This window comes from Mesoplodon densirostris, chromosome 16 (assembly GCF_025265405.1).
Source record: "Mesoplodon densirostris isolate mMesDen1 chromosome 16, mMesDen1 primary haplotype, whole genome shotgun sequence".
Classification (NCBI taxonomy): domain Eukaryota; kingdom Metazoa; phylum Chordata; class Mammalia; order Artiodactyla; family Ziphiidae; genus Mesoplodon; species Mesoplodon densirostris.
This window is the reverse complement of record NC_082676.1, coordinates 27,184,419-27,208,267: the sequence shown is the minus strand read 5'-3', so window position 1 is coordinate 27,208,267 and position 23,849 is coordinate 27,184,419. Positions and strand designations below refer to the sequence as shown.

The following is a 23,849-nucleotide window of genomic DNA, read 5'->3' as shown; positions in this document are numbered from 1 at the left end:
TGCCCACTGGACCACAGGGAAGTCCCTCTTATTGTTACTCTGACCATACAGAGAATGAGGGCTGTGGGGGGCAGTTGGTGGGACGGTTGGTGCAGGGCAGTGGGCATGAGCGCCAATGGCCTGCCTGTCCATCGTGCTGCTCAGCTGACCCGCAAGAACTACATGGTGAAGAACCTGAAGCGCTTCCGGAAACAGCTGGAACGCGAGGCGGGAAAGCTGGAGGCAGCCAAGTGCGACTTCTTCCCCAAAACCTTCGAGATGCCCTGCGAGTACCATCTGTTTGTGGAGGAGTTTCGCAAAAACCCAGGAATCACCTGGATCATGAAGCCTGTGAGTGCCCAGTGCTGGGGACTGGGGAGAGGGGGTGTCCCGGGCACCAGAGCAGGGATCCTCCATTGACACAGGAGTCTGCCAGTGGAGAAGGACAGGACTGTGCCTGGGAATTCAGCCTTAGATGCACCGTCTGCCTTTCCCTAAAGCAGGGATCCCCAACTCTCGGTCTGGGACCTGTTACAAAGCAGATGCACAGTAGGAGGTGAGCGGTGGGCGAGGGAGCGAAGCTTCATCTGCCGCTCCCCATTGCTCCCCATAGCTCCCCATTGCTCCCCATCTCTCCCCATCGCTCCCCATCTCTCCCCATCACTCCCCATCGCTCCCCATCCCTCCCCATCCCTCCCCATCGCTCCCCATCGCTCCCCATCTCTCCCCCAGCCCTTCAGCAGGTTTCTCTGAAGAAGTGAGAGATTGGGCTCTGAGACCAAACCCCTTGGTTCAAATATTAGCTGTACCACCTACTGTGTGACCTCAGGCAGATTACTTAACTCCTCTGTGTCCCGGTTTCCCCATCTGCAAAGTGAGAATAACTATAGCACCTATCACATAATGTTGTGTGACTAAATGAGTTAACACAGATACAGCACATATGAGGTCCTCAGTGAATGATAGTTGTTGTTGTTATAAGAATTAGTATTGAAAAACAAACAAAAGAAAACAAATAAATTTTTAAAAAAGAATTAGTATTGAGCTTCACCCTGAAGGATGCAGAGGAGTCAGCCTGGAGAAGGGTAGAGGAAGGGAAGAGCATTCCAGGAAGAGGGAACTGCATGCCCAAAGACCTTGCATCTGGAGGAAGCCCTAGATCAAGAAACTGAGTGGTGGGCAAGGGTACCAGAGCACCTGCCGGCCCCTCAGCCCTTCCTCGTGCCAGGACTGGCTCTCACCACAATGCCACCATAGCCTTGAATGGCATCGTCAAAGCCCCCCTAGTATTTTCTGGGATTGGAAATGTGCTTGGCCCCAGGAAGGGAGTTGGGGGGTAAGGTAGGAGGGGGCAGCCCTCCTTGTGGAGCTGGAGATGGGCTAGTGTTGGCTGATGCAGATTTAGCCAATAGCACAGGTGAGTGGAGGGGGAAACTGGCAAAAAACACCAAGTGCTCCCGAAGGGGACAGAGCCAGGGTTTACCCAGGCCCCCTGAAGTCTCGCTGGAAGGCTCGGCCCCCTTCCCAGGAAGGCGGGAAGGCCAGTGAGGAGGGCTCAGAGGGTGTTAGGCAGATGAACACTGCAACCCACCGGGCGGATCCCAGTTCCCACCATTATCTCCTCAGACAAATGGTAATTTGTGCTAATTGGGAACAAGCAATTGCATATTAAGTTGATTCCTTTCTCAGCCCCCGCCTTTGTTAGCAGCAGAGACAGCTGTAATTAAGAGGAGGAATCTTGGCTCCGTGTGTGTGTGTGTGTGTGTGTGTGTGTGTGTGTGTGTGTGTGTGTGTCCTCTCTCCTGAATCGCTGAGGCGCCCTGTCTGGCGTGGAGAGTGGGTGCTTCTAGTTAGAAGCCTGGTTCTGATTCTGATCTGCCACTTATGAGCTGTGTGAGCCTGAGCAGGTTACTAAACCCCTCTCAGTCCATTTCCTCATCTGTAAAACGACCTTAATGGGTATACCTGCCTTACAGGGTTGTGAGAGGGTTCAGTGAAGTTACACGGGTTGTATGCGTGAATTACACAAACTGTATAAAGGGCTTGGCACTTAGGTGCCCAGTAATTAACCGTTTTTATTGTTATCTCTGAGAGTCCAGACAACACTGCCTCTTCCCCCTGCCCCTGGGGAGCACTGGGTCAGTGCTTCCCAAATTTTAACGTGCTCACAAATCATCAGGGATCTGGTTAAAATGCAGAGCCCCTTTCAGCAAGTCTGGGTGGGGCCTGAGAGTCTGCATTGCTAACCACCTCCCAGTGGTGCCACTGGGGCTGGTCCACAGACAACACTTTGAGTGAGAATATAGAGGGGCAGTTCTCAAACTTGAGAATTTTCTGGAAAGCTTATTAAAGCATGCACCCCCAGAGTGTTGGATTCAGTAGGCCTGGTGTGGGGCCTGAGAATATGCATTTCTAACAAATTCCCAGGTGCAGCAGTCAGGGCTCTCCATGGAAATGGAACCGTTAGTGTGTGTATAAGGAATTGGCTGTGTGATATTGTGGGGGCTGGTAAGTCTGAAATCTGTGAGGGCAGAAAACTCAGGCAGGATTTCTCTGTCACAGTCTTGAGGCAGAATTGCTTTCTTGGGCTTCCCTGGTGGCGCAGTGGTTGGGAGTCCGCCTGCCGATGCAGGGGACACGGGTTCGTGCCCTGGTCCGGGAAGATCCCACATGACGCGGAGCGGCTGGGCCCGTGAGCCATGACCGCTGAGCCTGCGCGTCCGGAGCCTGTGCTCCGCAATGGGAGAGGCCACAACAGTGAGAGGCCCACGTACCGCAAAAAAAAAAAAAAAAAAAAAGAATTGCTTTCTTTTTCCAGAAGCCTCAAGTTTTGCTCGTAAGCCCTCACCTGATTGGATGAAGCCCACATCATCCAGACTGATATCTTTTACTTAAAGTCTACTGATTGTAGATGTTAATCACCTCTATAAAATACCTTAACAGCAACATCTAGACGAGCATTTGACCAAACAAGTGGGCACCATTGCCCAGCCAGGTTGACACATGCAATTAACCATCATACCAGGTTATGAGGATGCTACTGGTCTGGGTACCACACTCTGAGAACCACTGGGCTAGATCATTAGCTCTGGGATCCTGTTGTTTGGATTCCTTTGGTGTGGGGAAATGTTAAAAAAGAAAAAATGTTCACATAGTTCACATAGTTGCAGTGGCCGGGCCAGTTGGGGCAGCCACCAGCCTGCCTTTTCCCTCAGATGTCTCCTCTGCCCTGTTCCCCAGGGCCTGCAAGCCTTCATCTTCCTCTTCAGTGACGGCACAGCAGTCCTAGAAAGAGGGGTTTGAGTTCGACTCAGAAGGGAGTAGGCAGCATCAGCCCCTTCACGCCACCCCATCAGTCTAGTGTAAAACCCGTCTCAATCCAAAGGTTTTTTTTCCATCTAAGTGTTCTCCCCTCCCACCAGCCCAGGCCCTCTGGATTGTCAGGGAAACAGACAGGACCCAGATCATAGGGACCACGCTTGTCCTCTAGCCTCCCTTGTGTGGCTAGGAAGCAGGTGCTGGGCTCTCAGAACCCTGTCTGTCAGTCTCTCTGTATGTCCACAGAACTGGTCTAACACTTCACTCAGGGCTGTGAGCATCCTGGGCAACCACTGTGCTGTTCTGGGCTTTGGGGGGCCTCTGTCCAAACTGCAGGATGGTAAGAGCCGAGTTTTAACATTCTCTTACACGGGTTTACCCCAACCAGAGCTTCTCACACTTTTTCACTGAAATCTCCTAAGAGTTGGGATGTTTTGGATGCAGATAACAGAAAACCCAATTCACAGTAGCTCAAACAAGAAGGCAGGGGTTCTGAACTGTTCTCTTTGGCATCTGGTGTAATGTGTGGACCCCATCACAGAATAGCGTTTTCAAAAGCATAACATAAAGTATGTTTGATTATAAAAAGAAAGCAACTGTATTGAAAAACAGTTACAAGCTGTGTTTGTCTGGCTCCTCTGAGAAACAGATGCCAAGACAAGATTTAACAGGCCAGAGTTTGGCCTGTGAGACGACAGGGAGGGAGCCTGGGGAGGCTGAGGGAGCTGTCACTCCACCAAGGCCAACCCCAGTGAGGGAGAGAGGGAAGGAAGGGTGGGCGAAGTCTCCTAACTGCCCTGTGGCCTGACAGAAGTTCAACAAGGCCTACGGAGGCCTCAAGCCCCAGTCGCTGTCAGGAGTCCCCTGTCTCCCAGGAGTGGGCCAGCCTTCGGGTCCTTACATCTCCATCAGTGGCCTGGCAAGCAGGGCTGGACTTCTGCCGCCGCAGCTGGTGCTCTGTAAGCTACTCTCCTGCAGTCAGAGGCCTGCGGGTACTTCTCACGGGGCCACCACAAATATTAACACCTTCTTTATGCTGTAGGAATATACGTTCTTTTCATTAACCATTAAAGAGAGTCTAACAGCAGGCCCAACCGTTATCATAATTTCAAGGTCATAATGGGTAGAACCAGTATTTGGAGATAGATATCAACAACAGTTGTAACGTGATATGAAAATAACTGGAGTTTTTTTTTTAGAGCAAAGTCACAGGCCTGGCTAATACTACTAGGATTTCTTGCCTGCTTTCATAATGGAAGGAAATGTGAAAATCTGCTCAGGGGTTAATGAAAATAAAGATGAAAAATTTTTTCTCATTCAAGCTTACAGACCCCAGGGAATTTCCTTTAATGATGAAAGGTCAACTCCAGGGATGGTTCAGTGGGCAGTTCAACACTGTCACCAATTCCCAGCTCAGTGGGCTGACTGCTCCTTTCAGTCACAGCAAGGCTGCTGCAGCTCTAACTAACCTCCTCACATCTCCACCTGCCACAGGAATAAAGGAATACCCTGGTCTTGTGGCCCTTTTGAGGAAGACACAAATTCCCAGAAGTCCCTGCAACAGACTTCCCCTGGCATCCTGCTGGCTCATGCCTGAACCGATCACATGGCAGGGACATGAGACCACTGTGAGGGCTCAGACGTCCCCAGAGGGCGGGGCTACTGGAAAGAGGAGATTCAAATGGGGTTCTTGGGCTTCCCTGGTGGCGCAGTGGTTGAGAGTCTGCCTGCCGATGCAGGGGACACGGGTTCGTGCCCCGGTCTGGGAAGATCCCACATGCCACAGAGTGTCTGGGCCCGTGAGCCATGGCTGCTGAGCCTGCGTGTCCAGAGCCTGTGCTCCGCAACAGGAGAGGCCACAACAGTGAGTGGCCCTCGTATCAAAAAAAAAAAAATCTTAAAATTTGTATGGAGACACAAAAGACTCCCACTAGCCAAAGCAGTCTTGAGGGAAAAAAACAGAGCTGGAGGAATCAGGCTCCCTGACTTCAGACTACACTACAAAGCTACATAATCAAGACAATATGGTACTGGCACAAAAACAGAAACATAGATCAATGGAACAGGATAGAAAGCCCAGAGATAAACCCATGCAGCTGTGGTTAACTAACCTATGACAAAGGAGGCAAAGATATACAATGGAGAAAAGACAGTCTCTTCAATAAGTGGTGCCAGGAAAACTGGACCACTACATGTAAAAGAGTGAAATTAGAACACTCGCTAACACCATACACAAAAATAAACTCAAAATGGATTAAAGATCTAAATGTAAGACAGGACACTATAAAACTCTTAGAGGAAAACATAGGAAGAACACTCTTTGACATAAATCACAGCAAGATCTTTTTTGATCCACCTCCTAGAATAATGGAAATAAAAACAAAAATAAACAAATGGGACCTACTGAAACCTAAAAGCTTTTGCAAAGCAAAGGAAACTACAAAAAAGACGAAAAGACAACCCTCAGAATAGGAGAAAATATTTGCAAATGAATCAACGGACAAAGGATTAATCTCCAAAATATATAAACACCTCATGCACCTCAATATTAAAAAAAACAAACAACCCATCCCAATCCAAAAATGGCCAGAAGGCCAAATAGACATTTCTCCAAAGAAGACATACAGATGGCCAAGAAGCTCATGAAAAGCTGCTCAACATCACTAATTAGTAGAGAAATACAAATCAAAACTACAGTGAGGTATCACCTCACACCAGTTAGATTGGGCATCATCAGAAAATCTACAAACAATAAATGCCAGAGAGGGTGTGGAAAAAAGGGAACCCTCTTGCACTGTTGGTGGGAATGTAAATTGATACAACCACTATGGAGAACAGTATGGAAGTTCCTTAAAAAACTAAAAATAGAACTGCCATACGACCCAGCAATCCCACTCCTGGGCATATACCCAGAGAAAACCATAATTCAAAAAGACACAGGCACCCCCAATGTTCATTGCAGCACTATTTACAATAGCCAAGTCATGGAAGCAACATAAATCCCATTGACAGACAAATGGATAAAGAAGATGTGGTACATATACACAATGGAATATTGCTCAGCCATAAGAAGGAATGAAATTGGGTCATTTGTAGAGACGTGGATGAATCTAGAGACTGTCATACAGAGTGAAGTAAGTCAGAAAGAGAAAAAACAAATATCGTATATTAACGCATATATGTGGAACCTTGAAAAATAGTACAGATGAACCAGTTTGCAGGGCAGAAATTGAGACACAGATGTAGAGAACAAACGTATGGACACCAAGGGGGGAAAGCGGTGTGGGGCGGGGGTGGTGGTGTGATGAATTGGGAGATTGGGATTGACATGTACACACTAATATGTATAAAATGGATGACTAATAAGAACCTGCTGTATAAAAAAATAAATAAAATAAAATTCAAAAATTCAAAAAAAAACCCCAAAGTTGCGTAACTTGTTATACTTTATATCCAACCTCAGTGTCTACCTTTGCAAAATTTGGGGACTAATGGTACATGGAACCTAACTGAGACACTGTGATTTAAATAAGAGAGGATTTTTTATTCAAATTAAGTATATATTCCAGCTTTAGTGGGCATTACTGTCTCCCCAGTATCCATTCCACTGCGACTCCCCCATTCTATAGGGTAGATTCTATTTGGACTGAGTTTTTCCAGGTGATCCCATCTGTATTACCCATGTTTTCCTGTCTCCTGAGTAAAATTCTCTCACTTCCATTTTATGGATTTTGTCAAGTGGCCCCTTAGTTATCTGTAAATGCGTAATTCTATTACACATAATTCCAGTGTTTCCATTTGGTGTTTGGAGGCTATCTTTAAGGAGTCTGAGATTTTCTGTCCCTTTTCCTGTTGACAAAGGGAGAAAAGCAAAACAATTTCTATAGTCGTATCACATGCAGTAGTTTTCTTGTAGTTATCCCTCCACATAATTTTAGCCAACACTCAACTGTCCCTTAAGAAAATTCATGATATGACTTTCTAAACAGAATTTAGAAACTAATTAATTACAATACAACAGACTTCTTTACCAAACATACATTCAAGGGCTCCTTTTAAAAAGCAAACTTTTGGGCTTCCCTGGTGGCATAGTGGTTGAGAGTCCACCTGCCGATGCAGGAGACACGGGTTCGAGCCCCGGCCTGGGAAGATCCCACATGCTGCGGAGCGGCTGGGCCCGTGAGCCACGACCATTGAGCCTGCGCATCCGGAGCCTGCGCATCCGGAGCCTGTGCTCCGCAACGGGAGAGGCCACAACAGCAAGAGGCCCGCGTACTGCCAAAAAAAAAAAAAAAAGCAAACTTTTGTTGCACATAATTAAAGAATCATAGACCTTGGTGGGTCTTTTATGATCATCTTTACAAATAAATTGAGATGAAGTATTCTTTTCAAGGGAATGATCACTTTGTTATTTTCACCCAGTGTTTTCACCCAGTGGGATCTATGTAGCCATAGTAAAGAATGAGGACATTCTATACGAGCTGAAATGGAGAGATGCTCAGAATAGAATGTGAAGTTGAAAAAGGTGCAAGTTGATCAATCTTAGCATCTCTAGGTGTGGAGCAACCAGACAAATGTGATGGAATAGCACCAGCTGTGTATTCTTGCCAAAAAGTGGAACCTGGATCTAACCAAATCTCTAGAGCTAAGTTTCATTTATAGGAAATACAAAGAAAAGAGGAATACTTTAAATGATTCTACAAGGAAACAGACAAACACAGAATATGGAACAGTGCACAGGACAATTGGTTTGTACACCTAGTCAATGGCAGGGGGAAAGGAGGGAGGACTGTCCTCAATTAAAAGAGACTTAGGTGTCATAACAACCAAATGCAATGTAGGGAGCTGTTTAGGTCTGGACTTAAACCTATTATAAAAGGACATTTTTGAGATAATCAGGGGAATTTGATTATGGACTGAAGAATCAGGTGCTAAGACATCATTATCAATTATGTCTTGTATGATAATGGTATTATGGTTATATAGCAGAGTGTCAATTTTTTGAAAACAAGATGCACACTGAAGTCTGTAAGGCTGAAATAACATGACATCTGGGATTTGTTTTAAAATGAAAGTTTGATAATTTTGAATTTGTGTGTTGGGAGTATGTACTATTCTCTGCTTTCGATATGTCAGAAATTTTTAATGTAAAATAGTAAATAGAAGATGCAAGGTGAAAAAAATAAAGTTTTAATGAGGAAACGTGTGTAAAATCCTTGTGCCTGGTTCATAGTTGAGAAGTATTAGCTTCTAATATTACCACTGTTTAGGAACTATTTCCCTAAAGTTCTGTTTCTGTTGCTGCATCCCAAAACTCCGTGGCTTGAAACAACAATCATCTCTTATTGAGCTCATGAGCCTCCGGCTTGGGCAGCACTTGACAGGGAAGGCTCGTGGCTGCTCCAGCATCTACCTGGGCGGATTTACTGAGGGCTGGATGATTCACTGCCAAGCTGGCTCACTCGCTCCGCTAGCAAGTTGGTGCTGGCTGCTGGCTGCGAGTTCAGCCAGGGTTGGGGGCTGGAAGACTCAGTTGCCCCCAGTGTGGGCTTCTCCACGTGACCTGAGCTTCCTCACCCAGCATGGTGGCTGGGTTCCAAGGGTGACCATCTCCAAAGAGAAAGCTGCGTGGAAGCTGTGTTGCCTTTTATGACCCAGCACTGGAATTCCCACAGCATCACTTCTGCTGTACACAATTAGTTGAGACAGTCCTGAAGGCTCACGCAGATTCAAGGGGAACGGACATTGACTTTCCTCTTGTTGGAAGGTGGTGGGTAGCAAGGTTGTGGAAGACATATGGGACTGGGAATATCGTTGTGATTGCTTTTGGAAATGACAGTCTGGCAGGGCTAGATATTAGGTGATTTCCAGTCTCAACAACCCTGATATATCACCACGCAGGAAGTTTATTTTCCACTTTTTAGGATTATTCCCTTAGGAGGACATCTCCTGGAATAGGCATGTCAGTGACTAACAAGGCTTTAAACAATAAAGGCTTTTCATTATCTTATATAACAAGAAAGCTGGAGGTAGGCAGCTCCAGGTTTAGAGATGTGCTCAATGGTGCCATTAAAAGCCCAGGCTTCTTCTCTTTGTCCACTCTGCCTCCTCAGTGTGTTGGGTTTCTGTCATCAAACTTGTCACCTTATGGATGTGAGATGGCTGTTGTAGTTGCAGGTATCACCTCCTCAGATGTAGCATTCAAACAAGGGACAGGCACTTTCTCTCTCTCTCTCTTTCTCTCTCTCTCCCCAACCCCCAATCTCTCCCCAACCCTAATATTTTTAACAAGGATGAAATTCTTTCCTCAAAGCCCCAAGCAGATATCTCCTTAGGTCTCTTTGGCCAGAATGGGTCACATGGTTTCCATTAGCTGCAAGGGAGGCTGGGAAAACAAGTATCTGGTCTTTCTAGCCTCCATCCTGAGAGGTGGGCTTTGTCAGCCAGGAAGAAGAGGAATTGGAGTGGCTTTAGGGAAGTCAACCAACAGGGGTGGGGGTGGCGGTTCCTAGATCAAAAGGTATGAACTGTTAAAAAAAATTTTTTTTAATTGAAGTTTAATAAAACAAAGTGCCCAAATTATTAAGGATATAGCTTGATGAATTTTCACAAGGTGAACACTAGTATCCAGATTATACACAGGGCATTGCCAGCCCCTCAGCAGCTCCCCCAGACCCCTTTCCACTCACCACCCCCAGTCACCGACAGCATAGGTTCCTTTTGTCTGATTTGGGACTTTATATAATTGGAATCATGCAGTACAGCTACATTGTGTCTGGTTTCTCTCCTTCAACATTATGTCCGTGTGATTCATCCATACTGCTGTGGGTAACTGTAAATTGTTAAGCATTGTTGTATACTATTCCATTGAGAGAATATTTATTCATTTGAGAGTTTCAAGGTTGGAGTTATTATGAATTGTGCTGCTTGGACATTCCCATGCATGTCCATGGATGCCCACGTGCACACGTTTCTGTCACGGAGTTACCTAGGAGAGGAATCGCTGGGTCACAGGGGTGCCTGCCTTCAGTTTTAGTGGATGCTGCCCAGCAGTTTCCCAACAATGCAGTGTGTGAGCGTTCCAGTTTCTCCACATCCTCAGCAACACTTGGTAGTGTCTGCCTTTACTTTTAGCCATTCCTGGGGAGTGTGTAGTGCTATCATATTGGGGTTTTCATTTGCGTTTCCCTGAAGACTATGGGTCAGTGCCTTTTCATTGCTTACTCTGGGTCATCTCTCGCAAAGTGCCTGGTCAAGTCTTTGCACAGCTGTGGACTGTTGGAAGCCCTGGATGCACACTGAGTAATTGTTTTCCAAAAGAGCTGTGCACATGTGGCTGCCCCTGCGCCACTGCCAGTGCTCCAGTATTTTGGGCACACCATCTTCTGGGCACACACAGCCCTGAACCAGAGTGCACAGCATGGCAGGCAGAGCAGGGCTGGGTTTTTAGCTCCCACTGCCCCCACTGCTGGGAGCCCTTCTTGCAACAACCCGTGGCCATGCCTGATGGCCCTGCCCACCTCACATTGTACCAAGAGCCTCGCTTTGATCAGCTGGGCCATGCTCAGAGGAGATGAGAACGACACGAGAGTTTGCTCAGGCTGGGTGCATTTATGCTGGAGAAAAAATGACTCCGGGGCACTTGTTCAGTGGCTGCAAATAACCAAAGGGCTGTTCTGGGGCCCAGGAACCAGATTTGTTGTAGGAGGCCTAGAGGCCAGAACCAGGCAGGTGAATTTTAACTCAACACCGTTTAGGCTGTGAAAGTTCCATGAGGTCTGGGTTACTGCTGTAGCATAAAGCCAAGCACACAGTAGGCACCTAATATGTACCTTTTGGATGAAATGACTGCTTAATAGAGCTATCCTGCTGTGGAATGGGCTGTCAGGGGGTGGGGAAAGGTAGTGAGCTCCCTGGCACTGTGAATGTGCAAGGTCAGGCAGGTGACCGTTGTGGAGGGATGTCACAGAGGGAACAATGCCTTTGGTGCCTGCTGCCCTGCATGGTATGAAAGATTCTCCCAACCCCTAGACTCTGTGAAGCTTTGAATTATCCATGCTGGGATTCAGTAAAGGCAGGCTGATTGCAATATTAGCTGAAGCAAAATCTAATTAGGAAGGCAAATTGATTTCCAAAAAAAGAAGTGGATGATGTGTTCCCAGGACTGTTAGAAATGGCTTTTTAATTGTCTGCTCCTTTGTATTATTCATGCAATTGTGTGCCTTTGTGAGCTCAGTCAGTCTCTCACTTTCCTTCCCACTTCCCTCTCTCCCTCCCACCATGCTTAGCACCTTCTCTGTCCCAACCCCTTCTAGGCTGGGCTGGGCCATTCCTCAGGGACAGCTGGGGGGCCCTCGGGGAAGATGGAAACAGAAAAATGCAGGGGAGGGGCCCCTGGGGAGGTGCCCCAGGCCCCCAGGCCCCCAGGCCCAGGGGCCAACAGGGAACCACACAGAGCTGAGAGCCAACCTTTCTGCCCTCACCCCCACCCCAGGTAGCCCGGTCGCAGGGGAAGGGCATCTTCCTCTTCCGGAGGCTGAAGGACATCATGGACTGGAAGAAGGTGAGCTTGCCCCTCCCCCTTCCTCCCCAAACCCTCCTTTGCCCTTGCATGGATGAGGGGCCCCTCCTCCTTGCCCTGAAAGCTTGGAGGACTGGCAAAGAAGTTCTGCCCACAGGCCTGCCTATGGGTGCAGGGTCTCTGGAGCCAAATTGCCTGGGTTCAAATCCTGACCTTGCCACTTAATAGCTGTGTGACCTTGGGCAAGTCATTTCACCTCTCTGTGCCCCTGTGAACCAGTGAATTAATATGTCTAAGAGAATGGTGCATTCTTTTCCTGGGCCTCCTGCTCACCTGGCTGCGGAGAGTTTGGCTAACTCTTCCTCCAGGTCCTGGACTGAGCCTGAGGCAGGTCCCTCCCTCCCCCAACCCCGTCCTTGTCACAGCAGAAATCCTGGTCCCAATCCTGCCTCAGCAGCTGTGTGGTCCTGGGGAAATTGCTGAACCCCTCAGGGATGTTAATGTGCAGGGTGGATGTGAGTGGCAGGATGACAGACCTCCACAACCAGCACCTACCGTGTCAGCAGGCTCACAGCAGGTGCTCAATAAATGAATTTTTCCTCCCCACCATGTGTCCTGATTCCTCCCCACCGTGTGTCCTGATTCCTCCCATGAAACTGTCGGGGCACCGCTGCGAAGAAGCTCACCAGCTTGGAGGCTCAGCCGGCTCCGAGCGCTGTCAACCCCTCTGGCAGCCACATGAGTATAGGTGGGGGTAGCCCTGGGTCCCAGAAAGAGAAGACCTGACTGCCTCGATATTGAAGCAGCTTGGGGGTGGGGGTGATGGTAGGTGTAGAAAATTCTGGCCCTTGGGCCCAGAAGCCCTGAGTTCCAGCGCTCACTGCCACTGGCTGTTGTATGACCTTACCAGGTGTGTGACATTTGCCTTTGGGCCTCGGTTTTCTCACAAGGTTACTGTGAAGGGGACAGTGGGTGGGAAACGGCTTTGCAGATGGTGAGGTGAAAAGGAGCATGCTATCCTCCTGAGCTGGACTGGCCTGCAAAGAATTAGCAGGTAGAGAAGGGAGAGGAATGTCCTTGGAGGCCTGGGTGGTGCTCCAGGCAGCACTGACCAATGGAACTTTCTACAGCGGTGGGAATGGTGCACAGCTGTGCTCTCCGATGTCCTGACCACTAGCGACATGTTGATATACTGAACACTGGAAATGAGGCTAGTGCGACTGAAGGACTGGATTTTTAATTTATTTCCTCTTTTATTGCGGTAAAATATACATAAAATTTACCAGTTTAACTCTATTTGTGTACAATTCAATGGCATTAAGTACATTCATAGTTTTGTGCAACAATCACCACCATCCATTTCTAGAACTTTTTCATCTTCTCCAGCTGAAACTTGTAGCCATTAAACACTAATCCCCTCCTGCCCCCCTGCCCCCAGCCCCTGGCAACCACCCTTCTACTTTCTGTCTCTATGAATTCCACTACTCTAGGTACCTCGTTTAAGTGGAATCATACAATATTTGTCCTTTATTTTTTTATAGTTCATTCTGATCAGGATAGCTTTATTTTATTTTATTTTATTTTACATCTTTATTGGAGTATAATTGCTTTACAATAATATTTGTCCTTTTATGTCTGGCTTATTTCACTTAGCATGAAGCCTTTTTTTTTTTTTTGCTTTACGCGGGCCTCTCACTGTTGTGGCCTCTCCCGATGCGGAGCACAGGCTCCAGACGCGCAGGCTCAGCGGCCATGGCTCACGGGCCCAGCTGCTCCACAGCATGTGGGATCTTCCCAGACAAGGGCATGAACCCGTGTCCCCTGCATCGGCAGGCAGACTCTCAACCACTGCGCCACCAGGGAAGCCCAGCATGAAGGCTTTAAGGTTCATCCATATTGTAGCATGTAACATCATTTCCTTTTAATCAATTTAAATATAAATGTACATAGCCACATGTGGCCAGTAGCTGCCCTATTGGGAAGCACAGATCTAGAGGTTAAATACCCAAGCTTGGGCCCAGCCTGTGTGGGTCCACTTCCCAGCTGTACCACCAATTGGCTGTGTTACCATGGGCAAGTCACCCCCCGTCTCTGTGCTTCAGTTTCTCATCTGTAAAACGGGTATAACATTAGTACTTTCCCGACAGGGTTGATTTAAGGATCAGATCATATACCCCCAAGTAGAGTGCCTATCACAATGCCTCATATACAGGAAATGCTAAAAAAATGTTAATAACAATTATTATTACTACTAGGACACAAGAAGTTCTGATGACCAGAAAGATGATATTCCCGTGGAGAGCTATGTAGCTCAGCGTTACATCGAAAATCCCTACCTGATAGGAGGTAAGATGGCTGTCTCTGCTCCTGCCCTTCCATGGAATGGTCGGTCAGTCAGTCAACAAGCCTTGATTAGCAGCCCAACGTGGGCTCAGCCTGACACCAGGCATGATGCGATGCAAAGACAGAATCCCATCCTACATGCTTCCACCTCCCAGCCGTCGCCCCTAAGGTTTCCCCTGCCTGGCATGCCCTTCCCTCTCCCTTCCTGGTTCACTAAAATCCTCCTCATTCTTCAAGAACCAGCTCCTTCATGCGTTTATCCAACAAATATTTACAGAGTGCCTAGTCAGTGCCAACCATTGTCCAGGGTGCTGGCTGCCCACCCTGCTCTCTTGGAGCTTACACTCCGATGAGCAGACGGCAATAAACCAGAAACAAAGAAGTAAGAGAGTTCCACACAGCGGTGAGTGTTATGAAGTAAATCAAGTGCAGAGTGAGGGAGGGCCTCTCTGCAGAGGTGACAGGAGCTGAACCCTGAATGACAGCTAGGAGTCACCCGTGGGTAGATTTGGAGGCAGGGGGAGCTATAAGGGCCAAGGGCCTGAGGCGGAACCAGGCTACGGCGCATGAAACCTCGGATTTCCCCAGGCCGTCTCCACCTCTGCTTTTCCCGCACGGGGGGGCCGTAAAGTACAGACACATCAGGCAGTATGTGAGGAGGGGCGTCTTGGGAGGGTCTGGTCTGAGAGGAGCCAGAGCTCCAAAGGGGTCAACATCACTTACCTCCTCTCACTTCCTCAGGCAATGTCCTTCCCCAGGGGCAGTCCTTGGTGTCTCCTCCACCCCTCCCTTTCCCAGTGACCCCATCCCTTCTCGTGGCTTTAACCACCCCCCAGATCCAGTGACTCCCAGCTTTCTGTCTGCAGCCGAGACTTTGCCCCGCAACCCAGACCCTGATTTCCTGCAGCCTGTATCATCCCCTCGCAGGCATCTCTCAGCAACTCGAATCCAACAGGACTAAAATCCAGCCCTTGTCCTACCCCCCACCATCTGGCTCACCCACCAGCCTCCCCCAGGGGAAACAGCCCTCGCACCCCCAAGCCAGAAGATGGAGACCGTTCTGGGAGCATCCCTCTCTTCCCTCCCACATCCGGTTCTTCATCAAGCTCCCATGCAGCTTTTGAACCTGCTGGCCACCTCCATCCCAGTTCCGGCCACTGTCCTCTCCCTCCAGGGCAACACGCCAGCCTCCGCACTGATGCCCACTGCTCTGGCCCCTTTCGCTCCGCTCCAAACACAGTTGCCAGAGGGATCAGACACCCTTCAGTAGCTTCCCATGGTTGGTGGAACAAAATCCAAAAACTGCACATGACCTGGCCTCTGCTGACCTCACTGACATCTCCTTCCACTCTGCCCTTGGACCAAGCTCTTTGTCGCCTCTGGGCCTCTGCTCAGGCAGCTCCTCCTGCGCGAAGGCCCCGCCCCATCTGGGCTAGGCAGGCGCCCGGTACCTCCTGTGGCTCACTGGGATTCACATCTGCCTGTCCACTGTTGTATCCCCCAAACGTAGCATGGTACACAATCAGTATTTGTTACACTGATTAATTCTTTCCTTGCCTGACAGGCCGCAAGTTTGACCTGCGTGTCTATGTGCTGGTGATGTCGGTGAGTGACCAATACATGTGCCTTCCTCCAGTGGCGGGGAAGGGACAGTTGGACTGGGGGACAGGGGCAGAAGCCATTCTGGGGGCACCCGTGTGAGCTGTCTGGTTTAACCTGCCTGGGAGAGCCCGGGGGTGGGTAAACAGATCCAAGCTTTGCCGCCTCAGAGACCCCAGCAACTGGATTGTCCCTCTGCCTTCTTTATTCATTCAGTCATCCATGGTAACCACAGCTAGCATTTATTGAGCACCAGGCCCAGTATCTAGCAGGTTTTATCTCATTCAGTCCTCCTAATAACCAGGGAGGTAGGATCTTTTATTAGCCTCATTTTACAGATGAGGAAACAGATCAGAGGGACCGAGTGACTTGCTTGAGGTCACACAAATGGTGAGTGGCAGAGCTGGGATTTGGATCCAGGCATCTTACTCTCTTAACAAAGGAGGTGCTAGACTCCCTCCACCCATGCATTCGATGAACACTTAAACCTTCATGGTGCAATATTCTATGCTGGGAACAGGATATAAGGGTGTCCGAGACAGGCTCGGCCCCTGTCCTCCTGGAGCTTACAGTCTGGTGGGGAGTATGGACACACCGTGAGCTGGTGGGTGTCACATGTGGTGGTGGAGCAGAGAAGACACCCATTAATTTTGTTCCCTTCTGCATCTCCCTACCCCTACTTCTACCTCCAGGGAAGGAGGGGGATCGAATCAAAGGAGGCTGAGCAAATTCATGAAGGATGATGTGGGAAAGAAGGCAGGGCATGCCAGGCGGAGGAAACAGCAGGTGCAAAAGCTAGGAGGTGTGAAAGTGCTGGTATTGATTCCCCTTCCCTTTTCTCTCTCTCCATTTCCACCTCCCCCACAGTACATGCCGCTGCGAGCCTGGCTGTACCGGGACGGCTTCGCCCGATTCTCCAACACCCGCTTCACACTGAACAGCATTGATGACCAGTGTATCCTGGCATCCCACCCCCTACCCCTAAACGTTCTCCACATACCCTTCTCTGCCTGTCCTCTGGCTGGTCCTGAGATAACTCATTCATTCCACAGATGTTTGCGGAGTGCCAGGCTCTGGTCTGGGCACAGGAGATACAGCAGTGAACAAGACAGCCCTGGTCATTTCCCTTCCGGAGTTTACAATCTTGTGGAGATGGGGGATCCTCCAGTGATCTGAGGAGAGCAGCCCTGCTCTGCTCAGAGCAACTCACCCCAGGCTTCTCTGCTTGATGATCATTTCACATTGATTCATGTTCATAGGATAGGAGTGTTTGAGTCCCTTTGGAGAATATTTGCGTCCTTTTACATGCCTAGTCATCGGCTCACTCATTCACTTGAATACAATGTCCTTTTCACCCATCAAATTGACAGATATGAAAAATTTGATAACACGCTATACTGGCGAGGCTAGGGGAGTACATACATTGCTGGTGGAACGTGAACTGGTACAACCGCTTAGGAGTCAATCTGGCAAATTATCAAAAGACAAATGCACGGACCATCTGACCGAGCAATTCCCTTCTGGAGTTTATCCTGCAGGTACACTAACAATATAGTAAAAGAGGGGGTTAAATGTTATTCACTGCACAGTCTTGTTGTGAGATTTAAAAACAAAGAAAATAACTAAATGAATCACTCATTTTTACAGTGGAGTACTATACAGCTGTTAAAAAGGAACGGGGGGGCTTCCCTGGTGGCGCAGTGGTTGAGAGTCCGCCTGCTGATGCAGGGGACGCGGGTTTGTACCCCGGTCCAGGAAGGTCCCACATGCCGCGGAGTGGCTAGGCCCGTGAGCCATGGCCACTGAGCCTGCACATCTGGAGCCTGTGCTCTGCAACGGGAGAGGCCACAACAGTGAGAGGCCCGCGTACCGCAAAAAAAAAAAAAAAAAAAAAAGTATATCTCTGTCTATGTTTTTATCTGTGCATAGATATCTCTGGAAGGATGTAGAAGAAACAGGAAACAGAATTTGCCTTTGGGAGGAAAAATGGGTAGGCGGGGACTGGGGTGGGAAGGAGATACTCCTTATATACATTTTTATACCTTTTGACTTTTGAACTATGTGAATGTATTATCTGGTTCAAATATAAACATCAAAGATTGTTTTTAAGATTTTCGGACATGAGCATCAGAGGAAAAGGGGTAGATGATCAGCAATATTTAGGAGATAAATCAGCAGGACTAGATTCCCTGCATATGGGAGAGGTGGAAATGGCAAGTGATGTTGCCAAGCTTCGGGCTTGGGCAATCCAGCTGATGTTTTTAGTCAATTCACATCACTGTGCCTTAATTTCATTATTCAGTTAAGTGTCTGTCCAAGGTAATACATTCCCTACATGATAGAAGGGCTTAGGCCCTCCTGAGAATTTTCTACAGTTTGTTTCTTTCTATTTAGCCAACTTCAGCCTTTCCAGTATGTTTGTTTTATTTTGTGATTCTAACAAGCCTTTACCATATGCAACTCATCAAATTTATTTTAGTTTCATTTTTTGCCACCTCATTTCTTTTTTTTTTTTTTTTAATTTATTTATTTATTTTTGGCTGTGTTGGGTCTTCGTTTCTGTGCGAGGGCTTTCTCTAGTTGCGGCGAGCGGGGGCCACACTTCATCGCGGTGCGCGGGCCTCTCATTGTCACGGCCTCTCTTGTTGCGGAGCACAGGCTCCAGACGCGCAGGCTCAGTAGTTGTGGCTCACGGGCCCAGCTGCTCCACGGCATAGGGGATCTTCCCAGACCAGGGCTCGAACCCGTGTCCCCTGCATTGACAGGCGGATTCTCAACCACTGCACCACCAGGGAAGCCCCCACCTCATTTCTTATTAAAGTTAAATGGTACATGTAAAGCACTTAGACAATGCCTAACCTAGAGTGACTACTCAGTACAGGTTAGTGGTCTCCCAGCCCCCATTTAAAAGTGTTTGCTTATCTCCAGGCATCATGGGGCCTCATTAAACTGAGGCCTCTCCCAGCACCTTATTAAACTGAGGCCTCTCCCAGGGCTAGCTTCTGTTTAATGAGGCTTTGCCGTTTTCACAGTGAGTGAATACACGTAATTTTCCATCCCTTCTTTTAATTGCTCTTAATTTTTAAATACTGAAATAGTTAAATTCTATGAAAACTGCAGGAAAGGCTGTAACAAATCTATGCATCTACCATCCAGATTTAGCAGATATTAATATTTTGCCATATTTGCTTTAGATACACAGCAACTTTTAAAATAATAAAGCAACTTGGGATCACAAAATAATAATATATAATATTATTAACCTGACTTTAAATAAATATATATAATATATATAGTTTACACACAATTATTCAAATACATATATGCATATACACACACCCAAAATATAAAAATATTCACCTTAACACTGTAGTAGTAAACAAGCAGAAACAGCTTAACCCACCCTAGAGGGTTGGTGAAACGAATGATAAAGCATTTCCAGGATCCTGTGTAGCTGCTGAATACAATGAGATGATTGAAATGTCATGGAAAAGTACCTACAGGAATTCCCTAGCGGTCCAGTGGTTAGGATCCTGCGCTTTCACTGCTGAGGGCCCGGGTTCCATCCCTGCTTGGGAACACTAAGATCCCACAAGCTGCAAAGCGCTGCCAAGAAAAACAAACAAACAAAAAAACCCAAAGGTATCTACGATAGACCATGAGGTGGAAACATGTGCCGTGTAGAACTGGGATGTGTTTACAATCCCATTTTTGCTTTTAGGGAAGTATGTTTCTGTTTAGAAGAAAGTATGAAAGGATATTCATGAATCTGTTAACTTCGAAAAATTCAGAGGATTAGAATCAGGTCAGGAAACATTTACTTTCAACTTTACACATTTCTCTATATTACGAACTGTGCTTTATAACCACTATGAATTACTTTAATAGTAAAGAGAATAAAACATTTAAAGGATATAAGCCTTTATAATAAAAGTATAGCTCTTTAAAGACAAATCAGAAAATACAGAAATGTACAGAAAGGGGGGAGGGAGGAAAAGAAAACTTTTCTAGTCACACCTTCTGGAAATAATTACTTACCTTTTTGATGTCTTTCCTCCCAGGTTTTTTGTTGTTGTTTGGCCTTTTATATATGAGTGATCCGACTGTATAACTTTTTTTTCACTAAACAGTATTTAAGTATTTTCCTTATAGACATTTTTTATTAGTTACAAAGTATTCCACTGAATAGATTTACTGGTTTACTAATCCTACTTGCTGCAGGCATTTGGGAAGTAGTCAATTTCTTCCTGTTATGACAAACAATGCTGCAAAGAAACATTTTTTTCATAAATCTTTTACTATATTAAAATTTTTTCCTTTGTATGATGCCACAGGGGTATAAATACTGGGTCAAGGGCATCGACCAGATTGTTTTCCAGAAGATTTCCTCATATTTTTACCCTCCCACTGACAGGGCCCATTTCATCCCAGCTCCCCAGTACTGGGGACGATCAATTAAAAAACACATTTCCAGGGCTTCCCTGGGGCGCAGTGGTTAAGAATCTGCCTGCCAGTGCAGGTGACACGGGTTCAAGCCCTGGTCCTGGAAGATCCCACATGCTGCAGAGCAACTAAGCCCGTGCGCTGCAACTACTGAAGCCCACGTGCCTAGAGCCTGTACTCCACAACAAGAGAAGCCACCACAATAAGCCCGCGCACCGCAATGAAGAGTAGCCCCCACTCACAGCAACTAGAGAAAGCCCATGCGAAGCAACAAAGACGTCACACAGCCAAAAATAAATAAAATAAATAAATTTATTTAAAAAAAACACATTTCCAAAACAATTGGCATATCTAGGTGAAGCATATATTGGAGTTCATTGTACTATTCTTGCAAGTATTCTGTGGGTTTTAAATTTTTTTCCAATAAAAAGGCTAAAAAAATATAACTGACTTGATGGGGAAGCAGATTTTTTGCCTTAGAATTTGCATCTCTTCCAATTTGCATTTTTCCCCCATTTACATTCCTTTAAAATTGTGTATCTTTTATTACTAGAAACTTTGGGCACTTTCCCAGATGGTCTTTTACCAGTTATATTTTCTCTTTTATGTTTTCATATCCTTTATCTATTTATCTATTAGGGTCATACAATTTTATTGTTAACAATTTATGCGTGATTTTCATGTGACAAAACATTAGCCTGTCATAGTTGTTACAAATCTTTTCTCTAGTCATGTTTGCCTTTCATTTTTGCCTTGACATCTGATTAATTTCCTTTCCACAGAGTTGACTATATCCACTGATTTCCTCTGTGATTTCTATTGTCATTTCTAAGATAAGAAAATCCTTTTCCCCCTGAAGATCTCACAGCTAATCAGTTCCACTTCTCTATGAATTGGACCATTTGTTTGCTTACTCTTTGCCACTTAGCTTGTTGGTCCATTGGAACCTGGTTTCAGGTCCATCTGTGGAGAGGGGAGGCTCTGAGGTCAGCTGACCAGTCACCCACTCTCCTCTTTTAGCCTCTGCTTCTCCCTGGAAACTGGGGAAGTCCCTGACTTCTCCTCCCTGCAGGCAGGAGCAGTGTGCGGAGAAATCTGAGTGTTTCCTCCATCACAAGGGAGCGATTTCCCCTCTTAAAGCCAGTAACTCACTTTGCCTGAACATCCTCTTTTAGCATTTTTTAAATAACAATTGTATTGTGATATATTCACATACTACACAGTTCACCCAGTTAAATCATACAACTCAATGGTTCCTTTTTAAAAAAAATAAATTTATTTATTTATGGTTGTGTCGGGTCTTCGTTGCTGCACACGGGCTTTCTCTAGTTGTGGCGAGTGGGGTTGTTGCAGTGTGCAGACTTCTCATTTTGGTGGCTTCTCTTGTTTCAGAACATGGGCTCTAGGTGCATGGGCTTCAGTAGTTGTGGCACATGGGCTCAGTAGTTGTGGTTCCTGGGCTCTAGAGCAAAGGCTTAGTAGTTGTGGCACATGGGCATATTTGCCCTGAGGCATGTGGGATCCTCTGGACCAGGGCTCAAACCCATGTCCCCTGCATTGGCAGGCGGATTCTTAACCACTGCGCCACCAGGGAAGTCCCAACTCAATGGTTCTTATCATCTTCACACAACCATCACCACATTCGGTTTTACAACATTTTCACCATCCCCCAAAAGAAACTCCATATTCATTAGCTGTCGTTTCCCATTTCCTTCCAACCCCACTTCCCAGCCCTATGCAACCACTTTTTACTCTGTATGTTTGCTTATTCCGGACATTTCATATAAATGGATTCATATAATATGTGGTCTTTTGTATCTTATTTTATTAAGCATAATGTTTTCAAAGTTCATCCATGTCATAACCTGTATCAGTACTTCATTCCTTTCTATTGCTAAGCAATGTTCCATTGTATGGATATAGCACATTTTATTTATCCATTCATTAGTTAATGGACATTTGGGTTGTTTCTACTTTTGAGCTATTATTAATAATGTTGCTATGGATATTTATGTACAAGTTTTTGTGTAGACATATGTTTTTATTTCTCTTGGGTGTATACTAGGAGTGGAGTTGCTGGTCACATGGTAATTTTATGTTTAACCTTTTGAAGAACCACTAAACTGTTTTCCAAAGCAATGAATCATTTTACATTCCCACCAGCATGGTAGGAGAGTTCCAGTTGCTCCACATCCTTGCCAACATTTGTTATTATCTGTCATTTTTTATTATAGCCACACTAGTGGATGTGAAGTGGTTTTGATTTGCATTTCCTTGATGACTAATGATGTTAAGCATCTTTTTGTGTGCTTCCTGGCCATTTGTAAATCTTCAGAGAAATTTCTACTCAAAGTCTTTGCCCATTTTCTCATTGAGTTGTCTTTTTTATTGTTGAACTGTGTTTCTAAATGTATTTTTAATACTGCTCCCTTATCAGATACATGATTTACAAATATTTTCTTCCATCCTGTGGGTTGTCCTTTTTATTTTTTAATATATATTGTTCCATTGTTTGTTTTCTCTTTTTTAAATGTTTATTTATTTATTTATTTTGGGGTCAGGTCTTAGTTGCAGGCACACGGAATCTTTTTGTTGCAGCGTGGGCTCTTTGTTGCAGTGCTCAGGCTTCTCTCTAGTTGTGGTGTGCAGGCTTAGTTGCCCAACCAGGGATCGAACCTGCATCCCCTGCATTGGAAGGCAGATTCTTAACCACTGGACCGCCAGGGAAGTCCCTGGTTGTCCTTTTTTTTTTAAGGACTATTTTTTAGAGCAGTTTTAGGTTCATAGCAAAATTGAGAGGAGGGTACAGAGATTTCCCATATACCCCCTGCCCCAACGCGTGCATAGTCTCCCCCACTATCAACACCACTCACCAGAGTGGTACATTTGCTACAATTGATGAACCTATGTTGACACATCATAATCACCCAAAGTCCATAGTTTACATTAAGGTTGTACATTCTATGGGTTTGGACAAACGTATAATGATATGTATCCATCATATTGTATCATACAGAGTAATTTCACTGCCCTAAAAATCCTCTGTGTACTGCCTTTTCATTTTCTTCATAATGTCCTTTGAAACACAAAAGTTTCTAATTTTGATGAAGTCCAATTTATCTACTTTTTTATTGCCACCTGTGCTTTTTTATTTTAATCTCAATGTAATTTTTTTACATCTTTATTGGCGTATAATTGCTTTGCAGTGCTGTTAGTTTCTGCTGTACAACAAAGTGAATCAGCTATATGTATACATATATCCCCATATCCCCTCCCTCTTGAGCCTCCCTCCCACCCTTCCTACCCCACCCCTCTAGGTGGTCACAAAGCACCGAGCTGATCTCCCTGTGCTATGGAGCAGCTTCCCACTAGCCATCCACTTTGCATTTAGTAGTGTATATTTGTCAATGTTACTGTCTCACTTCATCCCAGCTTCCCCTTCTCCCCCTGTGTCCTCAAGTCCATTCTCTACATCTGCATCTTTATTCCTGCACTGCCACTAGGTTCATCAGTACTGTTTCTTTAAGATTCCATATATGTGCATTAGCATACAGTATTTGTTTTTCTCTTTCTGACTTACTTCACTCTGTGACAGACTCTAGGTCCATCCACCTCATTACAAATAACTCAATTTCATTCCTTTTTA

General features: G+C 46.2%; 1 protein-coding gene across 1 annotated transcript in view; it reads left to right on the top strand.

Annotated features, from left to right (window-relative positions):
- TTLL9 (tubulin tyrosine ligase like 9) overlaps positions 1-23,849 on the top strand; it is a 41,717-nt gene that overhangs the window by 4,918 nt on the left and 12,950 nt on the right. The window contains exons 3-7 of the mRNA XM_060078392.1: positions 145-330; positions 11,792-11,860; positions 14,074-14,164; positions 15,726-15,766; positions 16,628-16,715. Coding sequence (XP_059934375.1) covers positions 145-330; positions 11,792-11,860; positions 14,074-14,164; positions 15,726-15,766; positions 16,628-16,715 — 475 coding nt within the window. The remainder of the gene's footprint in view (positions 1-144; positions 331-11,791; positions 11,861-14,073; positions 14,165-15,725; positions 15,767-16,627; positions 16,716-23,849) is intronic.